The 19,204-nt window shown below is 49.9% G+C and overlaps 8 protein-coding genes across 8 annotated transcripts; 5 read left to right on the forward strand and 3 right to left on the reverse strand.

Annotated features, from left to right (window-relative positions):
* Positions 1–107: 107 nt before the first annotated feature.
* Positions 108–1,932, reverse strand: BDZ83DRAFT_718011 (uncharacterized protein; the record flags this gene model as incomplete). The annotated part of the gene is made up of 3 exons (XM_060512012.1): positions 108–275; positions 336–1,829; positions 1,888–1,932. The coding sequence occupies 3 exons, from the start codon at positions 1,930–1,932 to the stop codon at positions 108–110; spliced, it is 1,707 nt and encodes a 568-aa protein (XP_060367088.1).
* Positions 1,933–2,342: 410 nt separating this feature from the next.
* BDZ83DRAFT_695323 (maltose permease) lies at positions 2,343–4,441 on the forward strand. Its single transcript, XM_060511356.1, has 4 exons — positions 2,343–2,520; positions 2,587–3,418; positions 3,473–3,716; positions 3,783–4,441. Exons 1-4 carry the CDS (start codon positions 2,451–2,453, stop codon positions 4,161–4,163), a joined length of 1,527 nt encoding a protein of 508 aa, XP_060367089.1. The 5' UTR covers positions 2,343–2,450; the 3' UTR covers positions 4,164–4,441.
* A 7-nt stretch (positions 4,442–4,448) lies between these two features.
* On the forward strand, positions 4,449–7,206 carry BDZ83DRAFT_613992 (PLC-like phosphodiesterase). Its single transcript, XM_060507795.1, has one exon. The coding sequence runs from the start codon at positions 4,879–4,881 to the stop codon at positions 6,793–6,795; it is 1,917 nt and encodes a 638-aa protein (XP_060367090.1). The 5' UTR covers positions 4,449–4,878; the 3' UTR covers positions 6,796–7,206.
* Positions 7,207–7,424: 218 nt separating this feature from the next.
* BDZ83DRAFT_649876 (thiol-specific monooxygenase) lies at positions 7,425–9,061 on the forward strand (the record flags this gene model as incomplete). Its single annotated transcript, XM_060510325.1, has 4 exons — positions 7,425–7,561; positions 7,616–8,204; positions 8,259–8,633; positions 8,690–9,061. 4 exons carry the CDS (start codon positions 7,425–7,427, stop codon positions 9,059–9,061), a joined length of 1,473 nt encoding a protein of 490 aa, XP_060367091.1.
* A 1,385-nt stretch (positions 9,062–10,446) lies between these two features.
* On the forward strand, positions 10,447–12,660 carry BDZ83DRAFT_613997 (uncharacterized protein). The gene is made up of 4 exons (XM_060507796.1): positions 10,447–10,955; positions 11,014–11,457; positions 11,512–11,679; positions 11,754–12,660. The coding sequence occupies exons 1-4, from the start codon at positions 10,524–10,526 to the stop codon at positions 12,486–12,488; spliced, it is 1,779 nt and encodes a 592-aa protein (XP_060367092.1). The 5' UTR covers positions 10,447–10,523; the 3' UTR covers positions 12,489–12,660.
* BDZ83DRAFT_573252 (uncharacterized protein) lies at positions 12,633–13,745 on the reverse strand (the record flags this gene model as incomplete). Its single annotated transcript, XM_060504602.1, has 4 exons — positions 12,633–12,880; positions 12,947–13,293; positions 13,350–13,576; positions 13,710–13,745. The coding sequence occupies 4 exons, from the start codon at positions 13,743–13,745 to the stop codon at positions 12,633–12,635; spliced, it is 858 nt and encodes a 285-aa protein (XP_060367093.1).
* A 1,635-nt stretch (positions 13,746–15,380) lies between these two features.
* On the forward strand, positions 15,381–17,017 carry BDZ83DRAFT_772320 (uncharacterized protein; the record flags this gene model as incomplete). Its single annotated transcript, XM_060515381.1, has 2 exons — positions 15,381–15,572; positions 15,755–17,017. The coding sequence occupies 2 exons, from the start codon at positions 15,381–15,383 to the stop codon at positions 17,015–17,017; spliced, it is 1,455 nt and encodes a 484-aa protein (XP_060367094.1).
* Positions 17,018–17,298: 281 nt separating this feature from the next.
* BDZ83DRAFT_573218 (FAD binding domain-containing protein) lies at positions 17,299–19,005 on the reverse strand (the record flags this gene model as incomplete). Its single annotated transcript, XM_060504598.1, has 3 exons — positions 17,299–18,405; positions 18,458–18,814; positions 18,910–19,005. 3 exons carry the CDS (start codon positions 19,003–19,005, stop codon positions 17,299–17,301), a joined length of 1,560 nt encoding a protein of 519 aa, XP_060367095.1.
* Positions 19,006–19,204: the final 199 nt, after the last annotated feature.

Below are 19,204 nucleotides of genomic sequence, written 5' to 3' on the forward strand. Positions count from 1 at the left end.
CTTTTGAGGATCTGGGCCCGAGATGGAGAAGTGAGCCAATTCGCCGCGGAGAATTGCAGACCACACCATTACCCCGATCCGAATTGCCGACGAACGCCCTCCCCACGTTATGACTCGCGATCGTTGCTCAGCTCGTCTGATATTCTCGAATCTAGCCGGGCTAGGATGTCCAACAGCGTGCCAAAGAGAGATCTAGCACGAGTGGATATGGCCTCGTTGCCGACGTTGTGCATGATTTCGAGCAAAGCCACGCCGACTTGCCGGAGCTTTTCGACCTATTCAAAAGTCAGACCTTTGGTATGCCTTTAGCTAGAATCTCAAGAGGATTTCTTTACACAAGGTTCCCCGTTGGCTTGTAATGCCTCAAAAGGGATGTCCGACACAGCCTCCAAGAGATCGCTCGCTATCTCGACTTTGCGCATCGCAAGCATCACTGGGTCGTCTGTCAGCCCTAGAACCTCGATGGAGCCTCGCTCAGCAAAACGATTAAGAAGGACCAGGCGCAACGTGTGGAAGGTGACAAATAAGTTGGCTTTCTGAATGGATATTGCCCTGATTCGGAACTGGGATGTCGCCTCGCTGGGTGTTCCCGGGACTGCAGTTTTGGGATCACGAACCCAAGTTGGACAATAACGGAGAATATTGGTAAAGTCGAAGTATAACTGCATGGTAGATTTCTTCAGATCTGATGCATCATTTGAAGTAGCCGAGCTCAGCGACCCAATTTTGCCGCGTAGTCGTGACAGGAAGTTCAAGTCGACGAGCATTTCAGAAGCCGTATACCAAAGTTGGAAGCATAAGTTGAAACATAGACGCAAACGTCGCTCAAAATTAGCAGTCTCGGGTTCCGGGCCGGCCTGAATGAGTTTGCAATCCTCAGACTCCTCGAATATAGTAGTAATGGGACTATCCAGACAGATCTGATGGAGCGAGATGGGAACTTTGTTCAGAATTGAGGCGGACTTGTCCCCAATGTAGAGATGCCAGAAGGTGTTTCTTCTCAACTGAGCCTCGGGCCACCCGAGATTGCGAAAAGATTCCTCGTCATACAATCGCATCTCCTGCACGAGTCGTAGTGCCTCTCCCATAGCATGCCACGACACACTGGTCTTTCCGAGGGCATGTAAGGCGTTGGAGTGGAAGTAACGGATGATGATTGAGCTCGACTCCGGGTGTTCAATATCGTAGTCTTGATAAAGTCGAAGAGCCTCTCGCGACGTTCTGAGGAACGGCATCGCGAGTGCTGCGCCACCAGGAAATATCTCGGATGGCAAAGTAGAAGAGACCACTGCGCAGAGGGCCGTAAGGAGCGCAAATGCCCGGATGGTTGGAATGCCTGAGTTGGAATGGCTCGTTGCCGGGTCACTGGGTAGCGAAATTTCCCTCCGGAGAATTGGAACCACGGCATGCAACATTTGTCGAACCATTGGTTCGCAGATGATGGGGCTGGTCGGAAACTCCCATTGCATGTAAAGATCAATGCAGGAAGATAGGACGTCTTCTAATGGGACATATGGTAGGGCCTTCCCCAGAGCTGGGAGAAGATCGGTAACGGCTGCGTCGAATGGAGCATGGGCGGAATTCTTCTGACGGGTAGGGCAACTGAGAGCTTGGTTGTAGTTTGATAGATTGGCAACAAAGGAGTCTGTAACTTGAGAACTCCCTGAGATAGACTCTTCGCCACTCGGCCGGTTATATTTTGTCTGAGTTGTGGTCTGGTCTGATTTTTGAGCTCGAAAGGGCGGCCCCCGTTTCTTCGCCGGAACGGTGTATGCGCAAGTCATGGATGACATTAGACAATTTGAGCATTGCGGGCTCTGCGCATCGCACTGCAACATGTCGCATTTAGCCTGGGTTTGGCGGTAAGTCGCGACTGGGTTGCCATACCTTGACCTTCCGCCGCCTACACCCATCGCAAGATCGTTTCGTCATTGAACCAAGTCGCTGGGTATGGAAATCTGAGTGCTTGTCCAAGGAGCATTCAGCAATTCTCCGATGCGCCGAGGAAAGTGTGAGAAGGGGAGGAATTGCCAGACCAACTCATTCCGTTGCCAGGATGCGGGCAGAGACCAACACTAAATAATTCGCCGCGGCGAATTAGCTTAACCATTCACAGCCATTCCGCGCAATGGGTCTGCGGGGGTAGCATTGTGTTGTGGGGTAAGAGACTCTGAGGTGGGCGTAACGCATGGGGAAACATGTGGTTTCGGTGTCTGTGATCTGGACGCAGGATTAACCCCGGATCAGAGTGTAATCTAGTTTACAAACTGGAGCTATAAGTAATCGAGGCTTTTCCTGATGGCTTCAGTTTCTTTCTCGTCAATTTCAGGGCAACTCAGGGAAGGCATCGCTCATTCGCAAACCTGAGCACTCTTCTTCTATCTTGGGCTTTCTCTCGAGGAACTGGTTATTACATTTCGCAACTTGGAGACGAATTGAATTCAAACACAATGGCAGTGGTCTCAGAAAAGCCCGCAGGCTTCGCTGAGCTTTCCAAGAACAAGAGGGTCTTGGCCTGGTGTAAGTACTGCTCACGACTGATCATCTTCCTAGCAGGAACCGAGTCTGACCGCACCCCATCAACAGGCCTCCTAATCTTTATTCTACCCATCAACTTTGGGTATGAGCTCGCACTCGTCGGCAACATCCTCGCGATCCCTGCCTTCCTCGACCGCTTCGGAACGACCACGACCTCCGGCATCAAAGAGATTCCGGCTCACGACCAGCAAATCCTCAATGCGTCAACTACTGTGGGTATCGTGCTAGCAGCATATTGCACGGGATTCATCTCGGATATCATTGGGCGCCGTATGGTAGTCATATGTGGCTGTATCCTTTGCATTGCCGGGATCATCGTACAGGGCTTCTCGAACTCGATCTTGATGCTCTTTGGCGGCAAGCTCATCAGCACTGTCGGTTATGGTCTGGGCCACGCTCTAGGACCCGTCTATGTCGCCGAGATTGCGCCGAACTCTCTACGAGGAGTTTGTCTCATTCTTATCAACACTATGATCGTCATTGGACAGTGGTCTTGTGCTTTGGTCGGCTACGGCGGGTCCTTCATCAGGAGCGACTGGGGCTGGAGGCTGCCTGTGCTCGCCCAGCTGGCGCCTCCCTTCTTGATGTTGGTACTTGGAGGAATCTTGCTGCCAGAGTCCCCGTCGTGGCTCCTGATGAAGGGAAAACGCGAGGAAGCTGGCAAGTCACTACGCAAATTCAACGGCCCAAGACACAACGTGGAAGAGAGTCTGGCAATCATGGAAGCAACTCTCGGAAAGGAGAAGGCACTGAGTCAAGGTGGCGCCTCATACTTGGACTGCTTTCGAGGTACCAATTTGCGCAGGACCACGATCGTTTGCGTGGTGTATTTGACCCAGCAATTTGCTGGTGCTCAGCTGGTTGTGGGATACCTATCCTAGTAAGTTTAGACCATCCGGGAGTTTTTCCATCAACTAACACGATCATCTGATAGCTTCTTCACTATTGCTGGGGTGGGCAACCCTATCGGTATTGCTCAGGTTTGTTACAGTATCCAGCTGCTTGGCAATATCTGCTCTTGGTTCCTAGTCGAACGAGTCGGTCGCAGGCCATTGATAGTCTGGGGAACTGTTGCCATGACGGCTCTTCTGCTAGTGATTGGTGGTCTGGGTGTTCCCAAGAGCAACCAAAGCGCTCTTACTGCTATGGTTGCACTCATGGCTCTTTGGGGATTTATAGTAAGTCAAGCCTAAGCGAAAACAGTTCTTCGGTCTTTTGTTCCAGTGCTGACAATGAGTCTTCAGTCTCAACTTTCGATTGGCGCCGTAGGGTATGCCGTCGGTGGCGAAACTGCATCCCCTCGTCTTCGTCAAAAGACCTACTCTATCAACGTGATGAGCAACACGGCGGCCGCGTGTCTCGTCACACAGCTGATGCCGTTCTTAATCAATCCCAGCAACGCCAATCTCGGGGGCAAGGTTGCATTCGTCTTCTTTGGACCATCGCTGCTATGTTCTATCTATCTCTACTTCTGCTTCCCGGAGATGAAGGGTCGCAGTTACTTGGAGCTGGAGAACATGTTCCAGAAGCGACTGCCGACTCGAGAGTTCAAGAACTATCGTTCCGAAATTGAGACCATTGAGGTGGATGATGGAGAGAAGGTTGCGGTGGTCCTGAAGGATTGACGCATAAATTGATACTTACAAGTGCCGAGGCTATTGTTCTGCTATGCGCAGGGCCTACAACAGCAACGAAGATCGATAAGCATTAATGCAATTCTTCCCAAATTGCAAATGTTCACCGGACAAGACTCCATGCAATGGATACTCTCTATGTTCTGAGAATACAGTCTTTACAGATACCTCTGAAATGATCTATCGATGAAGTGGGGCTTGATGGCGTACTCGGAGTCCGTGATACCCGGAATCCGTAACGGTCGCCAATTTCCTAAAGAAGTCATCACCCCAGCCTTTCGCTCATATTCTCTCTCCTACCTACTTGAGGCTGAGCTCAGTCGGTGCGTTGCCGTGATAGCCGTGTCCACTTCGCAGGCCTTGGCCTCTTCCATGCCCAAACACAGATGTTCCACAAAGCTAAGACCAGCCTTCGGCCAGGCCGACGGTGCGTAAATTCACCCGTAGAGACCTTATTTTCACCTCCGCCTCGCCTGGGAAACTTTCCCCCGGGAAGGCGCTCCTCCTATATACGCCATCTTGGGTAATATGTCCAGAACAATTACATAACGCGACGAAAGAGGTAGCCAGAATTAAGAAGGAAGGTATCCTCTTTGATGGCTAGTCTGATGCTTTAAAACAAACTCAAAGTCGTTACCTTCTGGTCACTACGTGTTCAAAGTCAACATACTCTTTGTACACTTCTTCTTGCAGTCATGACTGCATAATGCCGACCAAATTCCCACTCCAACAACACCGGGCCGGTGGTGGCCACCCAAGCGGCGAGCGCAAAGGCATTCAAGACAAGCTAGATGAATCTCTTTTGGGCCACCTCTCTCAACTCTTCAACAAATATGCCACTGCAAACAACACATGGACTCGGGACCAGATCAGCATTTTCATGCAGCACGTACAGGCCGAGGACCCCAATGGCCTGGCGGGTTACCTCATCGACAAAAACGAGCTTGATCTCTTCGAGTTGATCAAAGACATCACCTCGCCATGCGGTAACGTTCTCGAGATGGCGGCTCCCCAGGACCTGTCGTGGCCGCTGAGCAGCTACTTCATCAGCTCGAGTCACAATACTTACCTTACCGGAAACCAACTCTCAAGCGACTCCAGCGCTGACGCTTACAGGGATGTCCTCCTCCGTGGATGTCGCTGTATTGAGATTGATGTTTGGGATGGCGAGGAGCGATACAAGCCCGGGGTCAACCCCGATGGAGAAAAAGAGAAGGGCACAAACAACGCACCGGCCAAGCTCAGTCTCGGAGACAAGTTAGGCATCAAGGTTAGCCGTTGGATCTTGAACAAGTTTGACCCTGTGGATTCAGAAGGCAGAACCGCCGATGATAGGCTTTCGGACATTATTTGGGCGGAGCCGCGGGTTCTTCATGGCTTCACTCTCACCAAGGAGATTCTTTTCCGCGAAGTTTGCCAAGTCGTCAAGGAATACGCCTTTGTCACGTCGGATCTGCCACTCATTGTCAGCCTGGAGGTGCACTGCAATCCACTACAGCAGGCTGCCATGGTCGATATCATGGAGGAGACTTGGGGAGAATTCCTTCTTCCAGAACCCGAGTTGGAGCCGGCTTCTTTAGCGTCGCCCGAACAGCTGCGCAGAAAGATTCTTGTCAAGGTCAAATATGTCCCGAAGGATGAGGACGGCGCCGAAAGCGTCAATGCAGCCTTAGACGATGACAGTAGCAGCATACTTGATGTCACAACGACAGAAGGAGGCGAGAAGAAGGCCGTGAAGGTCAAGCCACCTAAGGTCATCTCTCGCCTCAGTCGTTTGGGCATCTTCACGCGTGGTATTACCTTCAAGTCTCTTGAGCAAGCCGAGGCATCGATGCCGAACCACATCTTTTCCCTTTCGGAAAAGACAGCATTTGCTATTCAGAGAAGGATGCCCAAGGCCTTGTTCTCTCATAACAGGGACTTCCTCATGAGAACCTACCCACACGGCATGCGGTTCGACTCGTCCAACTTTGATCCTGTCATCTTTTGGCGAGCGGGCGTGCAGGTTGTCGCGCTGAACTGGCAGTCCTGGGATGTGGGCATGATTCTCAACGAGGGCATGTTTGCTGGTTCGGATGGGTACGTCCTTAAGCCTAATGGTTATCGGCGTGACCCTATCGATCAGTCAGACGACGAAGATGTAGGATCCAACATCGAGAGCAAGAAATTGGATAGAGTCGCTGTCACAGGACTAGCAGCTCAGAACCTTCCTCTGCTCAACCCACATGATGATCCGACAAAGTTCATCCCTTACGTCAAGGTCGGGTTGCATACCGAGCCAGATGCGCTGTCTGCCATGGTGCGTGGAGACTTGGACGGGGAGCAAGTCACACAGATTGGCTACAGTGGCCAAACAAGCAAGAGTACTGGCACCAGCCCGGATTTTGGCGGCGAGGTCATCGAGTTCCTGAACGTCGAGGGCGTTGTTCCGCAGCTGGCTTTCCTCTCATTCGTCGTCATGAACGATATTGTTGGGCCGGATGTTATGACAGCGTGGGCATGCATCCGCTTGGATAGGCTAAGACTTGGGTACCGCTTCGTCAGGATGCTTGACAAGGACGGTATGCCCAGCAAGGGCTTACTTCTCATCAAGGCGGAGGTTGCGGAAGCCGGCACCGAGTAGTATAAGGAAAGCAATCAAAACGAATTCCCACCTTCTTTTCTTGGCACTGAGTCATTATGGTGAGACCTTGGTATCACATTGCACTCCAATAGATATTTTGAGCCAACTGAGTCTATATTCGTATGAAGCCTTTAGTGATCTGATGGGTGCCGCATTCGATTGGACATTGACGATACCGGTTTGAACTGGTGCTGTGTAGTCCAGAAGCCGCGAAATTCTGCCGCAAACCGGAGGCTTACCGATGAACAAGCAATATGGAGCGTCGGACCTGCAGTCGGCTTCCATCCGATACGCGCTTGCTAAAGACTGATATCAATTCGCTCTTGGTGTGGTCAAGATGCATCCTTTGGCCCACATCAAGTCGGGTTGCGTGCTCGACTTCCAACAAGACGCAATGCCACCCATTCCGTGGCGTCATTGTTTGACGTGCGAGAACTCGATAAATTGGCGCAAAATCATCGGAAATCAATTGAAGAGTCAACTTTTGTAGGATACCGATGTCTCATATGAGCCTCGGAAGCGCAGGAGTTGCCGGAAGTTGTGACTTGAATAACGAAGAAGCCACCCAGTACTGACTTCATCGTTATTTCTGAGACTTTGCATTGAGCCATAGCACGAAACCAATCAACATGGCCGGCAAGATTAAGAGAGTGGCCGTAATCGGCGCTGGGCCCTCAGGCGCAATTGCTACAGATGCCTTGGTCAAGGAACAAGCTTTCAACACAGTCCGAGTCTTTGATCGACGACCCATCCCAGGAGGAACCTGGTAAGCTGAACACTTACTTCTATGACTCTACAAGACTTCTAACTATTGCCATAGGATCTATACTCCACACTTGCCTGCCAGTATCCCGTCTCTCAAAACACTCTTAGATGGAAAGGCCGATGCTCCCGTTTCAATCCCATCTCAACTCCCAGCCCAGACACCCAAGTCAGAGGCCATCAACAGTCACCAGGTCCGTTTCTCGGATACCGCTCAGCACGAGCATCTACATACCAACATAACCCCAGAGATTATGAGCTTTACCACTGAACCCTTCCCGGAAACTCTGACTGAACGGATCCGAGAGAAGTATGGCGATGACGCTCCCTTCCGCGGCCGGGAACAAATCCGGGAGTGGGTTGAAAAGATTTTCGTCCGTAATGGGCACGAGGAGTTGCTCGAACTCAGTACCACCGTGGAACTTGCAGCCAAAGACGGTGATGAATGGGTTCTTACACTGAGGAAAGAGCTCCCTGGAAAAGACCACTGGTGGCAGGAGAGATTTGATGCCCTCATTGTAGCAACTGGGCACTATAACGTACCCTGGCTTCCAAATATCGAGGGACTCACGGAATACGACGCAAGATTTCCTGGCCGGATTGTGCACAGCAAGCACTTCAGAGATTCTGATAAGTATAAGGGAAAGGTAAGTCAATAATGCGATTACCCAATTGAAGTTCGATACTTATTATACCCATAGAAAATTGTCGTCGTGGGAGGCTCGGTATCTTCGCACGAGATCCTACACGAGGTCCTGCCAGTTGCCCAGCACCCTGTTTTTGCTTCACTCCGCGGAGAACCTCTGCCTCACTTTGGCTGGGCTCCTTTCATCCACCCCCATATCTCTGTCCAGAAGCAGATTATCAAATTCGACCCAGATACTGGCGCAATCACCTTCGAGGACGGGACCGTAGTTGAAGGCGTGGACTATGTGGTCTTCGGGACTGGTTTCACTTTCAGCTTCCCGTTCTTGCCGGAGGTACAAGAACGCATACGTCAAGTGGACCGTAGGTTGTCGGGAGTCTACTTCCACACATGGGATATCGAAGATCCGACCCTTGCCTTCTTAGGCATGGTAAGTTACTGACCCATGTTTCGTATGAGACGATGATGCTAACAGGCACGGTGCAGTGTGGAGGTGGCTTCACTTTCCGCCTTTTCGAATGGCAAGCAGTCGCGGTATCTCGTCTTCTGGCAGGCAGGGGCAACCCCTTACCATCAAAGAAAGAACAGAAGCAGTGGGAGAAAGATCGTGTCGCAGAGTTTGGTGGAGGCAAGGACTACTACACCATCGCGCCATTCTACAAAGAGGTATTTGAGTACTTCAGATCGGTAGCAGGAGATCCCGCGCCGGGAACCACAGGTCGCGTCTTGCCCCCTTTCGACGACAAGTTGTTAGACATTTGGGCGGCTATGGGATCCGCGAAAGCCAACTTTTGGGAAGACTCTAGAAAGAAAGCAGAGGCTGAGCTCAATGAACAGCCTATAAGATCGAGGTTGTAGATTTTACAAGTCACGTATCGGCGCTACGAGTCCTAGCGTCGCTGCATCCCGTCGTGATGGCGAGTGGGTTGCTGAATATTTCAGTGTTTGTTGCGCGCAAGACTCGATAAGTTATGGTACTTTGCAGCGCGTTCTAGCTGCAGATCTATCTTGCGTTTCAATCTGTAACGCGATGCACTTTCTACTCCTAGATATTTATCACTTCATCGCGCGAAAGCTTTCGCTCATTGTTGTATTGGTCTCAGAATGGTAAGTCGAGAGCGCTGCAATGGTCCCCCCCTCCGTTCTCGTAATAAATCTAAACCAGCTCGTAGCTGTGAAAGGATGTCGCTGTGAAAACGAATGAAAACAATTTACGGCCATTATCACCTTCCTTCAGAAAGCCCAGCAATCCAATTCGATGTCGCAACTATCAAACAAATCTTACTTTGTCGACGGCTTCATCGCTCCAACCGCAGCAGCGAGCATCTGCCCTGTCTTCTTCCAAAATCCTGCGGGTGTTTTGTCTTCGCTTCGCGTAGGCGCGCTCTCGACGAGAGGGGCTAGTCTACAGTCGCGACATGAGCCCGCTCCACCAGGGAGCTTCTCATCCTCACAGGTCTCGCGATACTAGCAGTCGAAACCAGATATGACACATTTGTCGCAGCGAAGGACGGCAACGTTTCCGATACGATGGCCGCAATCGAACGTGTAGTACATGTTCTGACACATTATGGAGGGAGTCCAGGAGTAACTGGGTGACAGAATCAGCATAAAAGAACGAAGGTCTCTATTTGTTTTGCGCATTGCCTACTTCACGTTGGTCTGGTTGGTAACTATGACAATGACGGTCAAGGTGGCTTGTAATGCGAAAATTGCGTGTGTGATACGCAAACTTTGGCTCGTGTGTAGTGATGGGCTTTTGGTAAGAGTGATGTTTTGTTTGTGCGAGAGGAAGAAAAGAAGTTGACCCGGACAAGTAAGGGGCTAGCTTTCATAGGGCTTCCAAGAAGAAATGTAGATGAGCGAGAGGGCTAGCCGGTGCCGTTATTTTCTTTGTATTTGTGGTGAACTTCACCTTTGCTTGCGTCTGGCCACAACGTGTTCACCTTTTATCCCAATTAAGCAATTTGTAACTCTTTTCCTCCCACCTAAGGTCTTTCTCACATTTATGATTCGCCCGTGTCCAAGGAGTTTCGGAAGAGTGTTTTCGGATTTTTGGGAATTTCCAAGACGGAGGAAAGGAGAGAGAAAAAAAGGCTCACTGCGAGTACACTTTCAGTGTGTTCCGATAGTGTCAAGCCACAGTTTGTTTTCGAGACACCCCAGGTCGGCCGTGGCTGGTGCGCAAATGTCTGTTGCCTTTGACGCCACAAGGGGTACCAGTTATTCACCCTTCGTAATTCCTCCCTTTCTCCAGAGCAACTACATCACCATCACATAGCGCGACGTCAATTGCACTACATCTTGTAGTAATTCCGCTATGCCGCTTGAGAGCAAGACAATCGCAAGAGCGGGCGACAAAAGGCGGCGCGACGATGAGGTTCCTCGCGATGATCGCCCCCATCAACTTCGTCGACTACATGGCTCACAATATGAGTCGGATCCCCCGCCTAGTGCAGGAGACTTCGCCGCTCTACAGGCTCGAGTCGATGCAATTGAGAAACAATTCTGCAGCCGCCGCCATCTTCCCAGTGAACAGGACGAAGTGCTAATGCTGACGCCATCGGATGAAACACATATCATTGATGATCAGGATAGTCGATCTTCGCTAAGCGCCCTGAGTAGGGAGACACAGTCCCTACATGTACATATCAACGATGCCTTTCCAGCTTCGGCTTTTCTCGACGGCGATCGATTCCATACTGAAGCGTTGCTTGAAGAGCTGTACCGACCAAATTTCCCAATACCTGAGGTAAGGCTCACAGCTTAAACCACATGGTTGAACATCTAATATCATGAACAACTGAAAGGCTATCCTATCGCTCGTCAATGAAAGCGATAAGATCAAAAACTCCTGCGACGAGTATTTCAAGACCATTCACATCTGGTTTCGGTTCATATCCGCCAAGAAACGACTGGAAGCTCCATTCGCTGAAAATTGTAAGCCGGACATAGTCGCGCTTGCTCTAGCAATGAGACTCACGACATCCGACCCTGATGACAACATTTGCAGCTACCTGTATAACCAGATCAAAGGACTTTTGGACACGCTCGTGGCTACAGGGGTTGTATCACTGCCACTTCTTCAGGCAATGATCCTTGTTACACTTTACGAATATTGCCACGCGGTCTACCCTGCCGCATGGATGAGTATTGGATTATGCACTCGGTACATTGAACTTGTGGGCGTATCCTGGGCAACAAGGGAAACGGCTTTCCATGGATCAATAGACACCGTTGCGCTAAGAAAACCTGTAAGTCTTTCGGATCCTTTGACGGTCTCACATTGTTTATACGTGGTCAAATAGGCATTGACTGGACAGACACAATGGTTCGAAACAGATGAAGAAGAGAGAAGGAGATCATGGTGGGCCGTCTTTATACTTGATAGACTTATGTCTATCGGGAGCAAGCGTCCATGTGCAATATCAAGACTTCAAGAAGATGTTAAACTTCCGATGCATGACGATAATTGGGTTAGTACATGTTAACGAGCACTTGGCCATAAACAGTGCTGTATTTCGTTGGCTCATGAGCTAATTTGCAACAGGAATCTCCCGGCTACGACATACTTGAGGACTATGAGTACGACTGGCAGCCGGTAGTCTCTGCAGAACACTCCGGGTTCTCACGACTCTGCGAAGCCGCCCTTTTGATTGACAGCGCACTTGTACTATCTCGCATTGAGGGCACACTCGATCAGGTTCATATTGAAGATATCGTCAGCCATTCAAAGAAAATTCTAGAATGGATCGATGCCATCGACCAGGAGTCAAAATCTGTAACCGGTACCGACCTTACTCTTCGACTGATCGGACCTCGCTTCGCCGCTCGCTCGGCTCTGTTCCTTTGCGTCAAAAAGCTCACCTTGCGGGCGAAGGTCACCCCAGACGGCAAATACCTACTGAAGCACCCTCACGGGGACGAATCAGAGAGTAATGAAGTGAAGAAGATACAGAGATGCTCAGCAAGAGTTATCTGGCAGTCGAGCCTGGACATACGAAACATTTCGAAAGCACTCTACAACCAATTATTTGATGGGAATGATCCCATCGGGAATTTGGGTATCGTATCGCCGTTCATACTTGATGCGGTGTATAATGCATCCTCCAGTCTCCACAGACTCTCAGCCGATGGAGCTAGCAGCCAGTCATGCCAATCTGACGTACTGAGTTTAACGACGTTCTTGGATGAGCTCAGTATGCGATGGAGATCTGCAAGAGAATACAGGAAGATGTGTGAGAAGCACCTTGGCAATATGCCAGGACTGATGGAAAAGAATTAATCGAGTTGATGAGTACCTTACTGAAGGGTGGGCGAAACGTATATATCAATTGGTTTCGGGGGAGAACTGCTCAATAAACTAGACGACTTGCCCTTTCCCTCGGTTACTAATACCGAGCTTCACCATTCCCTGCTCACCACTGTCTTATTTACCTTTCCATGACTCTTCAAAGACTTGAGCAGCCGTTGTCGGAACAATGTCCGGGAACTTAGAGTTCAGAGTTTCTTCGGTAGGAACCAGAAACTTGCCGATGCCAGCATAGTAGTGAACCTTGGCAAAAAGAGCCTCCGAGTCTTCACGACTGAGCTCAAAATCCGGGAAGTTCTCAATGAAAGAAATCTTTCCCGACTTGAGCTTCTCCAAGCCATCATAAGCGACCCTAAAACCGGGGCCTGCGTGCAGGTTTCTGTCAGTATGAATTCGGGGTTCACGCAGATTTCATAAAGAGTTGATCTTACCGCGTGTCTTCTCTGCCAATTCGAGTATCTCAGAAATTGAGTGGTTCTGGGCCACGATACTACTCACTTTGGACCACTTGTCAAGCCCGACGAGGCGAGCAATATACTTCGCCATATCCTGCGTTGTGATAAAATTGGCCCTGGCTGAGCCGTCGCCAGGAATGACAGCCCACTTCTTCTCCAAGCTGACGAAGTTGACCCATGGGTGGAGATGCGTCTTGTAGTGTGGCATGCCAAAATAATCCAAGAAGAAGCCATTCACAACTCGAGTGTACTCGATATCTGTCTTATCGAGCTCGTCAATTGCCTCAAACGCGTATTGAGCGAGAGGATAATGCGAAATTTGGCTGGGTCATTGTCAGCACCTACAGGCCATGAGGTTGACGGAGAGGCATGGTCATACTCCCTGGTGTGCAGCATGTCATACGCACTGACGATGAAGCGGCGCGTCGAGCTGGACGTGTTTGATGCTTTGACCAGGTTAATTTGAGCCTGGTTGGTCTGCGGCGTGACAACACCCATGGCGGAAATGACGGTGTCAATTTGGTTCTTTTGCAAGATCTTGCTGATTCCTTCCACGTCCTGATAATCAACAGCGAGAAAGCGTACCCCATCTTTTGGTTCTCGGCTCTGTGCAATCGAGTGTCAGTCAAGACTATGTTGAGATGGACTAGGTGATCCCGTAGATACTGACCGTTCTTGAGAGAACGAAAACTCTGTGGCCGCCGTGAGCAACGATGCCCTCAACGATAGTTTTGCCTACCGCCCCCGTGCCGCCTGCAACAGCAATGATAGCCATACTAATATATAATTCGATACGATTCGTAGATGCTTAGATTATTGGTTCGAAGCAAACAACTGTTGGATGTGCTGATTGTGGTGAAAAATACTAGGTAGCTTGAGTTGGAATTGCGAGTTATATAATAATTACTCTTCACGACTTGGTCGCCAGCCCTACTGTTGCTTTGAAATCCAGTCTCTTCTTTACACAGTAGAGAAAAGTATAACCTCGAGCTTGACTAGATAGCCTTGGACATCAACCACGAAATGACAGAAAGCTGCATAGCATGCAAGCACCGACTACGATCTGCCCGGCATCCCGGTTGGAGAAATGTTGGTGAATGCACTTCGATGGGCTCGGAAGTTGAAACATGTTCCTAATGGGAAAAAATGCGGGGATTACGGCGCGAGCCAGGATACTTTGGTATGGATCTTCGTGGCCATGGGCGGGAAATAAGTTCCTTGGACCCCGATTTCTTTGATCTCTTACTCGTTGATCATGTTCCTCGGCGTGCTTTCGAAAGTTCTAGTCAGCGGAGCGACGGTCATCGAGCTCAGAGGTTCTGTAGTCTACTCTAAACATCAAGTCTTCTTGGGAAAAACGCACCGCTGCGAGGACCTGAGGCTCAGAACGATGGATTCCTACGACTGACCTACGACTTTAGTCATCGCCTCTGTCACCTCCACCGAGAGCGAGTCCAGTCTCTCGTTGCGGTCGTCACTGCAAATATCTGCATGAAATTTTACTTAGTTGCATCAACTCACTGGCACGCATCCGTCTCGATTTCGTCTACGATGATCTTTCCCACAAGGCAGCACGCAACAGACTGACCAAATCCCAATGGTTGATACACGGAGCTTAATGGCAAGCTCTGCTAGCTGGCCGGAACGATTGGATTTTCGCAGCGACTGGATGCCACTCGCCGAACTGCAACGTGTGACGGGGACACCAATGATAGTATTGCAGCAAGCTGTCAAGGTGCCAGTGCCAAAAGCAACACCGAATCGGCGATATTCACTGCCAACAAAGGAGTCAATAACAGCGAGGAATTAAAATACCCGGAAGGCGGCTTTAAAAGATGGGGCGTGGTGTTTTTGGCAGTCTGCGCGATAGTTTTATTTCCCGGTCTGCTAAACACAGCCGCAGCCCTTTCAGTCTTACTTCTCCGAGCAACAACTTCAAGCGTACACACCTTCTCAGATTGGTTTGGCCTTCCCCATTTACCTAATTATTTCCTACCTGGTTCACATCTCCATAGGACCCATAGTTGCATGTGACAACCATGGGCATCGCGTTCAAGTTGCTAATGGCAGTAGCATCATCATGATCAGCAGCTTTGCCGTCTTGACTTTCTATAATAGGAAATTACAACGCACTGCCCGCCTCAGAGAGACAAAGACACTGACGAACTGAAAACAGCCTACTATAGACTGATTTCAACCTCCTCGACCCTGGCTGGTCCTTGCGCGTCTTTAGCGAAAGCCCCCTGCGTTTGCTTTCATTGGGCTTTGGTTCAGCAAGAGACGGGCTCTAAGGTAGCTCTGAAAATTGTTACAACCGGCGGCTCAATTGGGGGCACTCCTTTTCTCCTTGTTTTGAAGCAGCACTGCAAAAGCTCGGAGTTGCTTGAAGCATGCGCCTTCTAGCATTATCATGCCTACCTTGTACTTGCAATCTCGACCAAGATACGTCTACGAACGCGTCTGCCTTGCAGCAAAGCCTTCGCTACTATTTTTCAGGTTCTTACTTGCTCAAGGACATAAAATCTTTTCTTATTGTCAGGGAATATTTTCATGGAGTATGGATTGCTTACGCTCCTCGCGCCTATTGTGTCACTTTCAGCAAGTAAGGGATAAACCGCCAACACACGTTAGGCATTAATGATTCTCGTCAATACCGGCAGTAAAGTCCAGCCGCCTCCTTTGTACCAACGGTGCAAGTCAATTTCTTAATTGGGAGAGATGGCGCCAATCAAGACATAGGATATTGTCCCGTGCTTTCTACTCTGTGTGATGATGTTTTTGTAGAATCCAAACCCGGATACGCGCTCTTTCCAAAATTGCAGATCGCTTTGGGAGCTTGGCGACGACTTTATCCATCTTCTGGGTGTTTCTCGCATGGCTGAGGGGGCCAAGGATCGACATGAAGTTGCCTCTCGATTTTTGCACGTCAACTCCAACGGGTTGTGGGATTATTCACCATACCTCTGTGGTGTTGGTCTTGTTGAAGGCCTTCAGCATGCTTACCGCACTTCAATGGCGGCCTGGAATCGAGTTCATGAGCCCTTCACATTCGTGCATCTTCACAATATGTTGAAAGAGCGTGGATACTTGGAACAGAGTACTTACGTCAATCGACTCGCTGGCTTTGTTCGAGCCTTCCTCAAAGATTCCATCTTTGACGAAGGCAAAATCCCGAAAGCCAATTTTGCGAAGGGTTTCCAAGACGTGTTCAATAGGACGATGGAGACCAAATCGAAGACCAAAACGGATGGGTATGATGGCGGCAATTCGGATAGCCTCGAAAGATTCCGTGCGAAGTCTCAATTGGTGCTGTATCAGGAGGCCGATTGGGATCCCAGCCGCATACCAGACAAGGTGCTTGATCCTCGGTCTGCACTTGGAATAGTCCGCCTCAATCAGGCAAGGCGACTTAACCTAGCAACAGGCGAAGTTCAGTTCGAGGCGACGGAACTAGTACGCACTGGCTTGAGAAAGGGAATGGGCGACGATTGGTTGGGTGTTTCTACTACTCTGGAGGAAGCAATGAAAACGGCCAACAGGTGCCGTTTTCTCTTTACACCAAAAGCACTGGCTCTTGCAGAAGAACAAGAAGATGACAGCACTGACTGGAACAACTTGAGAATATCTCTCGAGGATCTGGAGGCCGCAAAGACTGATTTCTGCAACGACATGATCGGTTGCAGCCCTTTTTCTGAAATCAACTACACTGAAATCGACTGGACACTCATGAGAATGTTTCAAGATATCGAAGATGAGCTAGATGAGCAAGGTGGGCCCGATTGGCGCTGTTCGGGCTGTTTGTATGATTCGGAAGAAGACAAGGCAGTCCATAATCGTCTCCATCCTGCTCGCAGTGTTATGGACTCGGCTCGAGACAACTTGAATGAGGAGCGTCTTGCTGTCTTCGCAAGGCACTTCGATGAGCATTTTTCTATCCTGACGGATTACATGTACTTCGCCAAATTTCAAAACCCCCTACAGATGCTGGCAGATAGGTCTGGGGTGAGCCTACCTGCCGACTTGAGAGGGGTTTGTCTGCTCATGTAAAGGACACCCACAAGATTGACAGAATTGCTACATGTATCTATGAGGTCGAACTTTCCTCGTATTAAAGGGACATGGAAGTTTTCTCGTCAATATTGATACAAAACAACATTCACCTCACACAGGAGCAAGATTGATCTTTGAGATGTGCGAGTTTGAGACGTCATCTCTAATTACATTCATCCCGCCCTTTGTTTTTTTTTTTTAAAAAAAAAAAAGGGAGATAAGCAACGAAACCTCCGCATTGCCCCCTCGTCGGTGGTCCGGTGGATGCTCTATCATGCTCATACCCGGCTGACTTTCCACCCCCCGGGAACCCGAAGCTGGAAAAAGCCCTTCGGGTCGTACTTCGCAGCCGTATTCTTCAGGAATTGAACGTTTTCTGTGCCGTATGATCCGATGACGTCTTGTTCCGGGTTGGCATAGTTCATGTATAGAAAGGTTGAGTGGCCTTCAAGTGAAGCGGAGTATGCTCTCAGCTCCTCGATAGCTCTACCCATCATACTCTCAACAACGCCTCCATACTCTGCATCAGTAGCTGCTAGGGTGCCTCTAGCCTCGAAGAGGATCGAGTCGGAGGGTAGGTTTTTGTCGAAGCCTAGTATGTTGTTAACGGGCGTGACGGCGGCGAGGTTCTTTGGGAGGGGTTGGAAAACAAAATTGACGGAAACCGGAACACTGGCGGCATCGAAGTCTTGTGTCAAAGCCACGAAGATTTCGGCAGCTTTGTTCATGATTTCGGCAGTGGCTTGAAGAGACAGAGAGAAAGGGATGTAATGCGATCCACCGGTGTCGGCAATGGTCGCCGCAATCTTACTGAGAGGCTGCTTAGATCTCATGTCCCTCGTCAGGGTAATGTCGTTGAAAGGGGCAAACGATGTCGAGTTCTCGTTGCCGTCAGTGCTGACTGCCATGGCCATCACAGCCAGGTTGCCGGCGTCGGATCGATAGACGACAAACTCGTGGTCGGGACTGCCGGAACCAATTGAGCTGGCATAGCTGACAAACTGGTCAATCACGACATCCAAGTCGCTCCATGACGCAAAAAGTAGGCCACCATAGGCACCAGTAGGTGGTACAGTGAAGGTCCTGAGATCGAAACGAGTGACAATGCCCAAGTTGCTTCCGCCTCCCTTCAAAGCCTTGAAGAGATCTGTGTTCTCCTCTGTATTAGCCTCGACTATCGATCCATCGGCGAGGACGACCTCATAGCCGACGACATTGTCGCATGAAAAGCCATAAAGCTGCGTGTGGTAGGAAGCACCGCCAGACACGAGTAGGCCACCAACGCCGACGTGACCAGATCGTCCACCTGTGACTCCTAAATTATATGGCTCGAGGTAGGTCATGACGTTGCCCCAACGGGCGGCAGGGCGAATCTGAGCGATATTCTTCCCGGTATTAGCTTATCACTCTGCAAAATCTCGCCAGACGTTTGTTTACCTTGGTCAGAACGCTTTGGCCTACCCAATTAGCAGTACCATTGAAACAACTGCTCTTGACCAGCTCAGTAGAGTTGAAGAATGTGAGATCGATAGTGACTCCTCGGTGAGCAGCATTGTTGTCGTAGTCACTGTGACCACCAGAGCGAATAGCAACGTCCCAGTTCCCGGCACCGCTTACGCCACCCAGAGCTTTGATGGTGGAGGAAACATCCTCAGTCGAGCGCGGCTGAACGATACAGTAGGGTCGAAGTCGACGATTCTCTGATGAATAGTACGTCGAGGTACTCTCAGTGTAGGCAATGTCGGTCGGAAAGACGAGAAACTCTCCAAGCCCGGCATCAATGAGGGCATCGCACTTTTAACTTCAATCAGTGTCCGATATGAAAGAAGGAGGCGGGGCAGGTTTGTTGCAACAAAGAGCAGAGATACCCCGCCAATGAGAGAACTTACAGCTTTGAACCCGGATGATGTGGTGTTTGGCTGAGCCAAAGCTTGGTCGAAGAGGCCGAGTAAGGCAGCTATGCCAAGATACTTCTTGAGAACCATGGTGGATAAAGGAATGACTCGGGTGAAAAACACCAAAAGAAAGTGAGGGAGAGCGTAGTTTGGTGTTAATACTACGGCCTACTCTGTGGTACGAACGCCGGGCCCCGAGTCTTTATTTACTTGAAGCATGCCCAATAACAGCTAGAAATGCATCTGTCTTACTTCTTCATTACTCTCTCCATTCTCCAAGTCTGAAATC

The sequence above is a fragment of the Colletotrichum acutatum genome (assembly GCF_030867785.1).
Source record: "Colletotrichum acutatum strain CBS 112980 chromosome Unknown BDZ83scaffold_27, whole genome shotgun sequence".
NCBI classification, from domain to species: domain Eukaryota; kingdom Fungi; phylum Ascomycota; class Sordariomycetes; order Glomerellales; family Glomerellaceae; genus Colletotrichum; species Colletotrichum acutatum.

What these genes read in the sequence shown, in the direction of transcription:
- BDZ83DRAFT_613997 (XM_060507796.1), top strand. Translation starts at nt 10,524, where the DNA reads ATGCCGCTTGAGAGCAAGACAATCGCAAGAGCGGGCGACAAAAGGCGG. An exon ending in CAAATTTCCCAATACCTGAG is followed by an intron (nt 10,956 to 11,013) that starts GTAAGGCTCACA and finishes AACAACTGAAAG; the next exon opens with GCTATCCTATCGCTCGTCAA. An exon ending in CGATGCATGACGATAATTGG is followed by an intron (nt 11,680 to 11,753) that starts GTTAGTACATGT and finishes AATTTGCAACAG; the next exon opens with GAATCTCCCGGCTACGACAT.
- BDZ83DRAFT_613992 (XM_060507795.1), top strand. Translation starts at nt 4,879, where the DNA reads ATGCCGACCAAATTCCCACTCCAACAACACCGGGCCGGTGGTGGCCAC.
- BDZ83DRAFT_695323 (XM_060511356.1), top strand. Translation starts at nt 2,451, where the DNA reads ATGGCAGTGGTCTCAGAAAAGCCCGCAGGCTTCGCTGAGCTTTCCAAG. An exon ending in CAAGAGGGTCTTGGCCTGGT is followed by an intron (nt 2,521 to 2,586) that starts GTAAGTACTGCT and finishes CCCCATCAACAG; the next exon opens with GCCTCCTAATCTTTATTCTA. An exon ending in TGGCTCTTTGGGGATTTATA is followed by an intron (nt 3,717 to 3,782) that starts GTAAGTCAAGCC and finishes ATGAGTCTTCAG; the next exon opens with TCTCAACTTTCGATTGGCGC.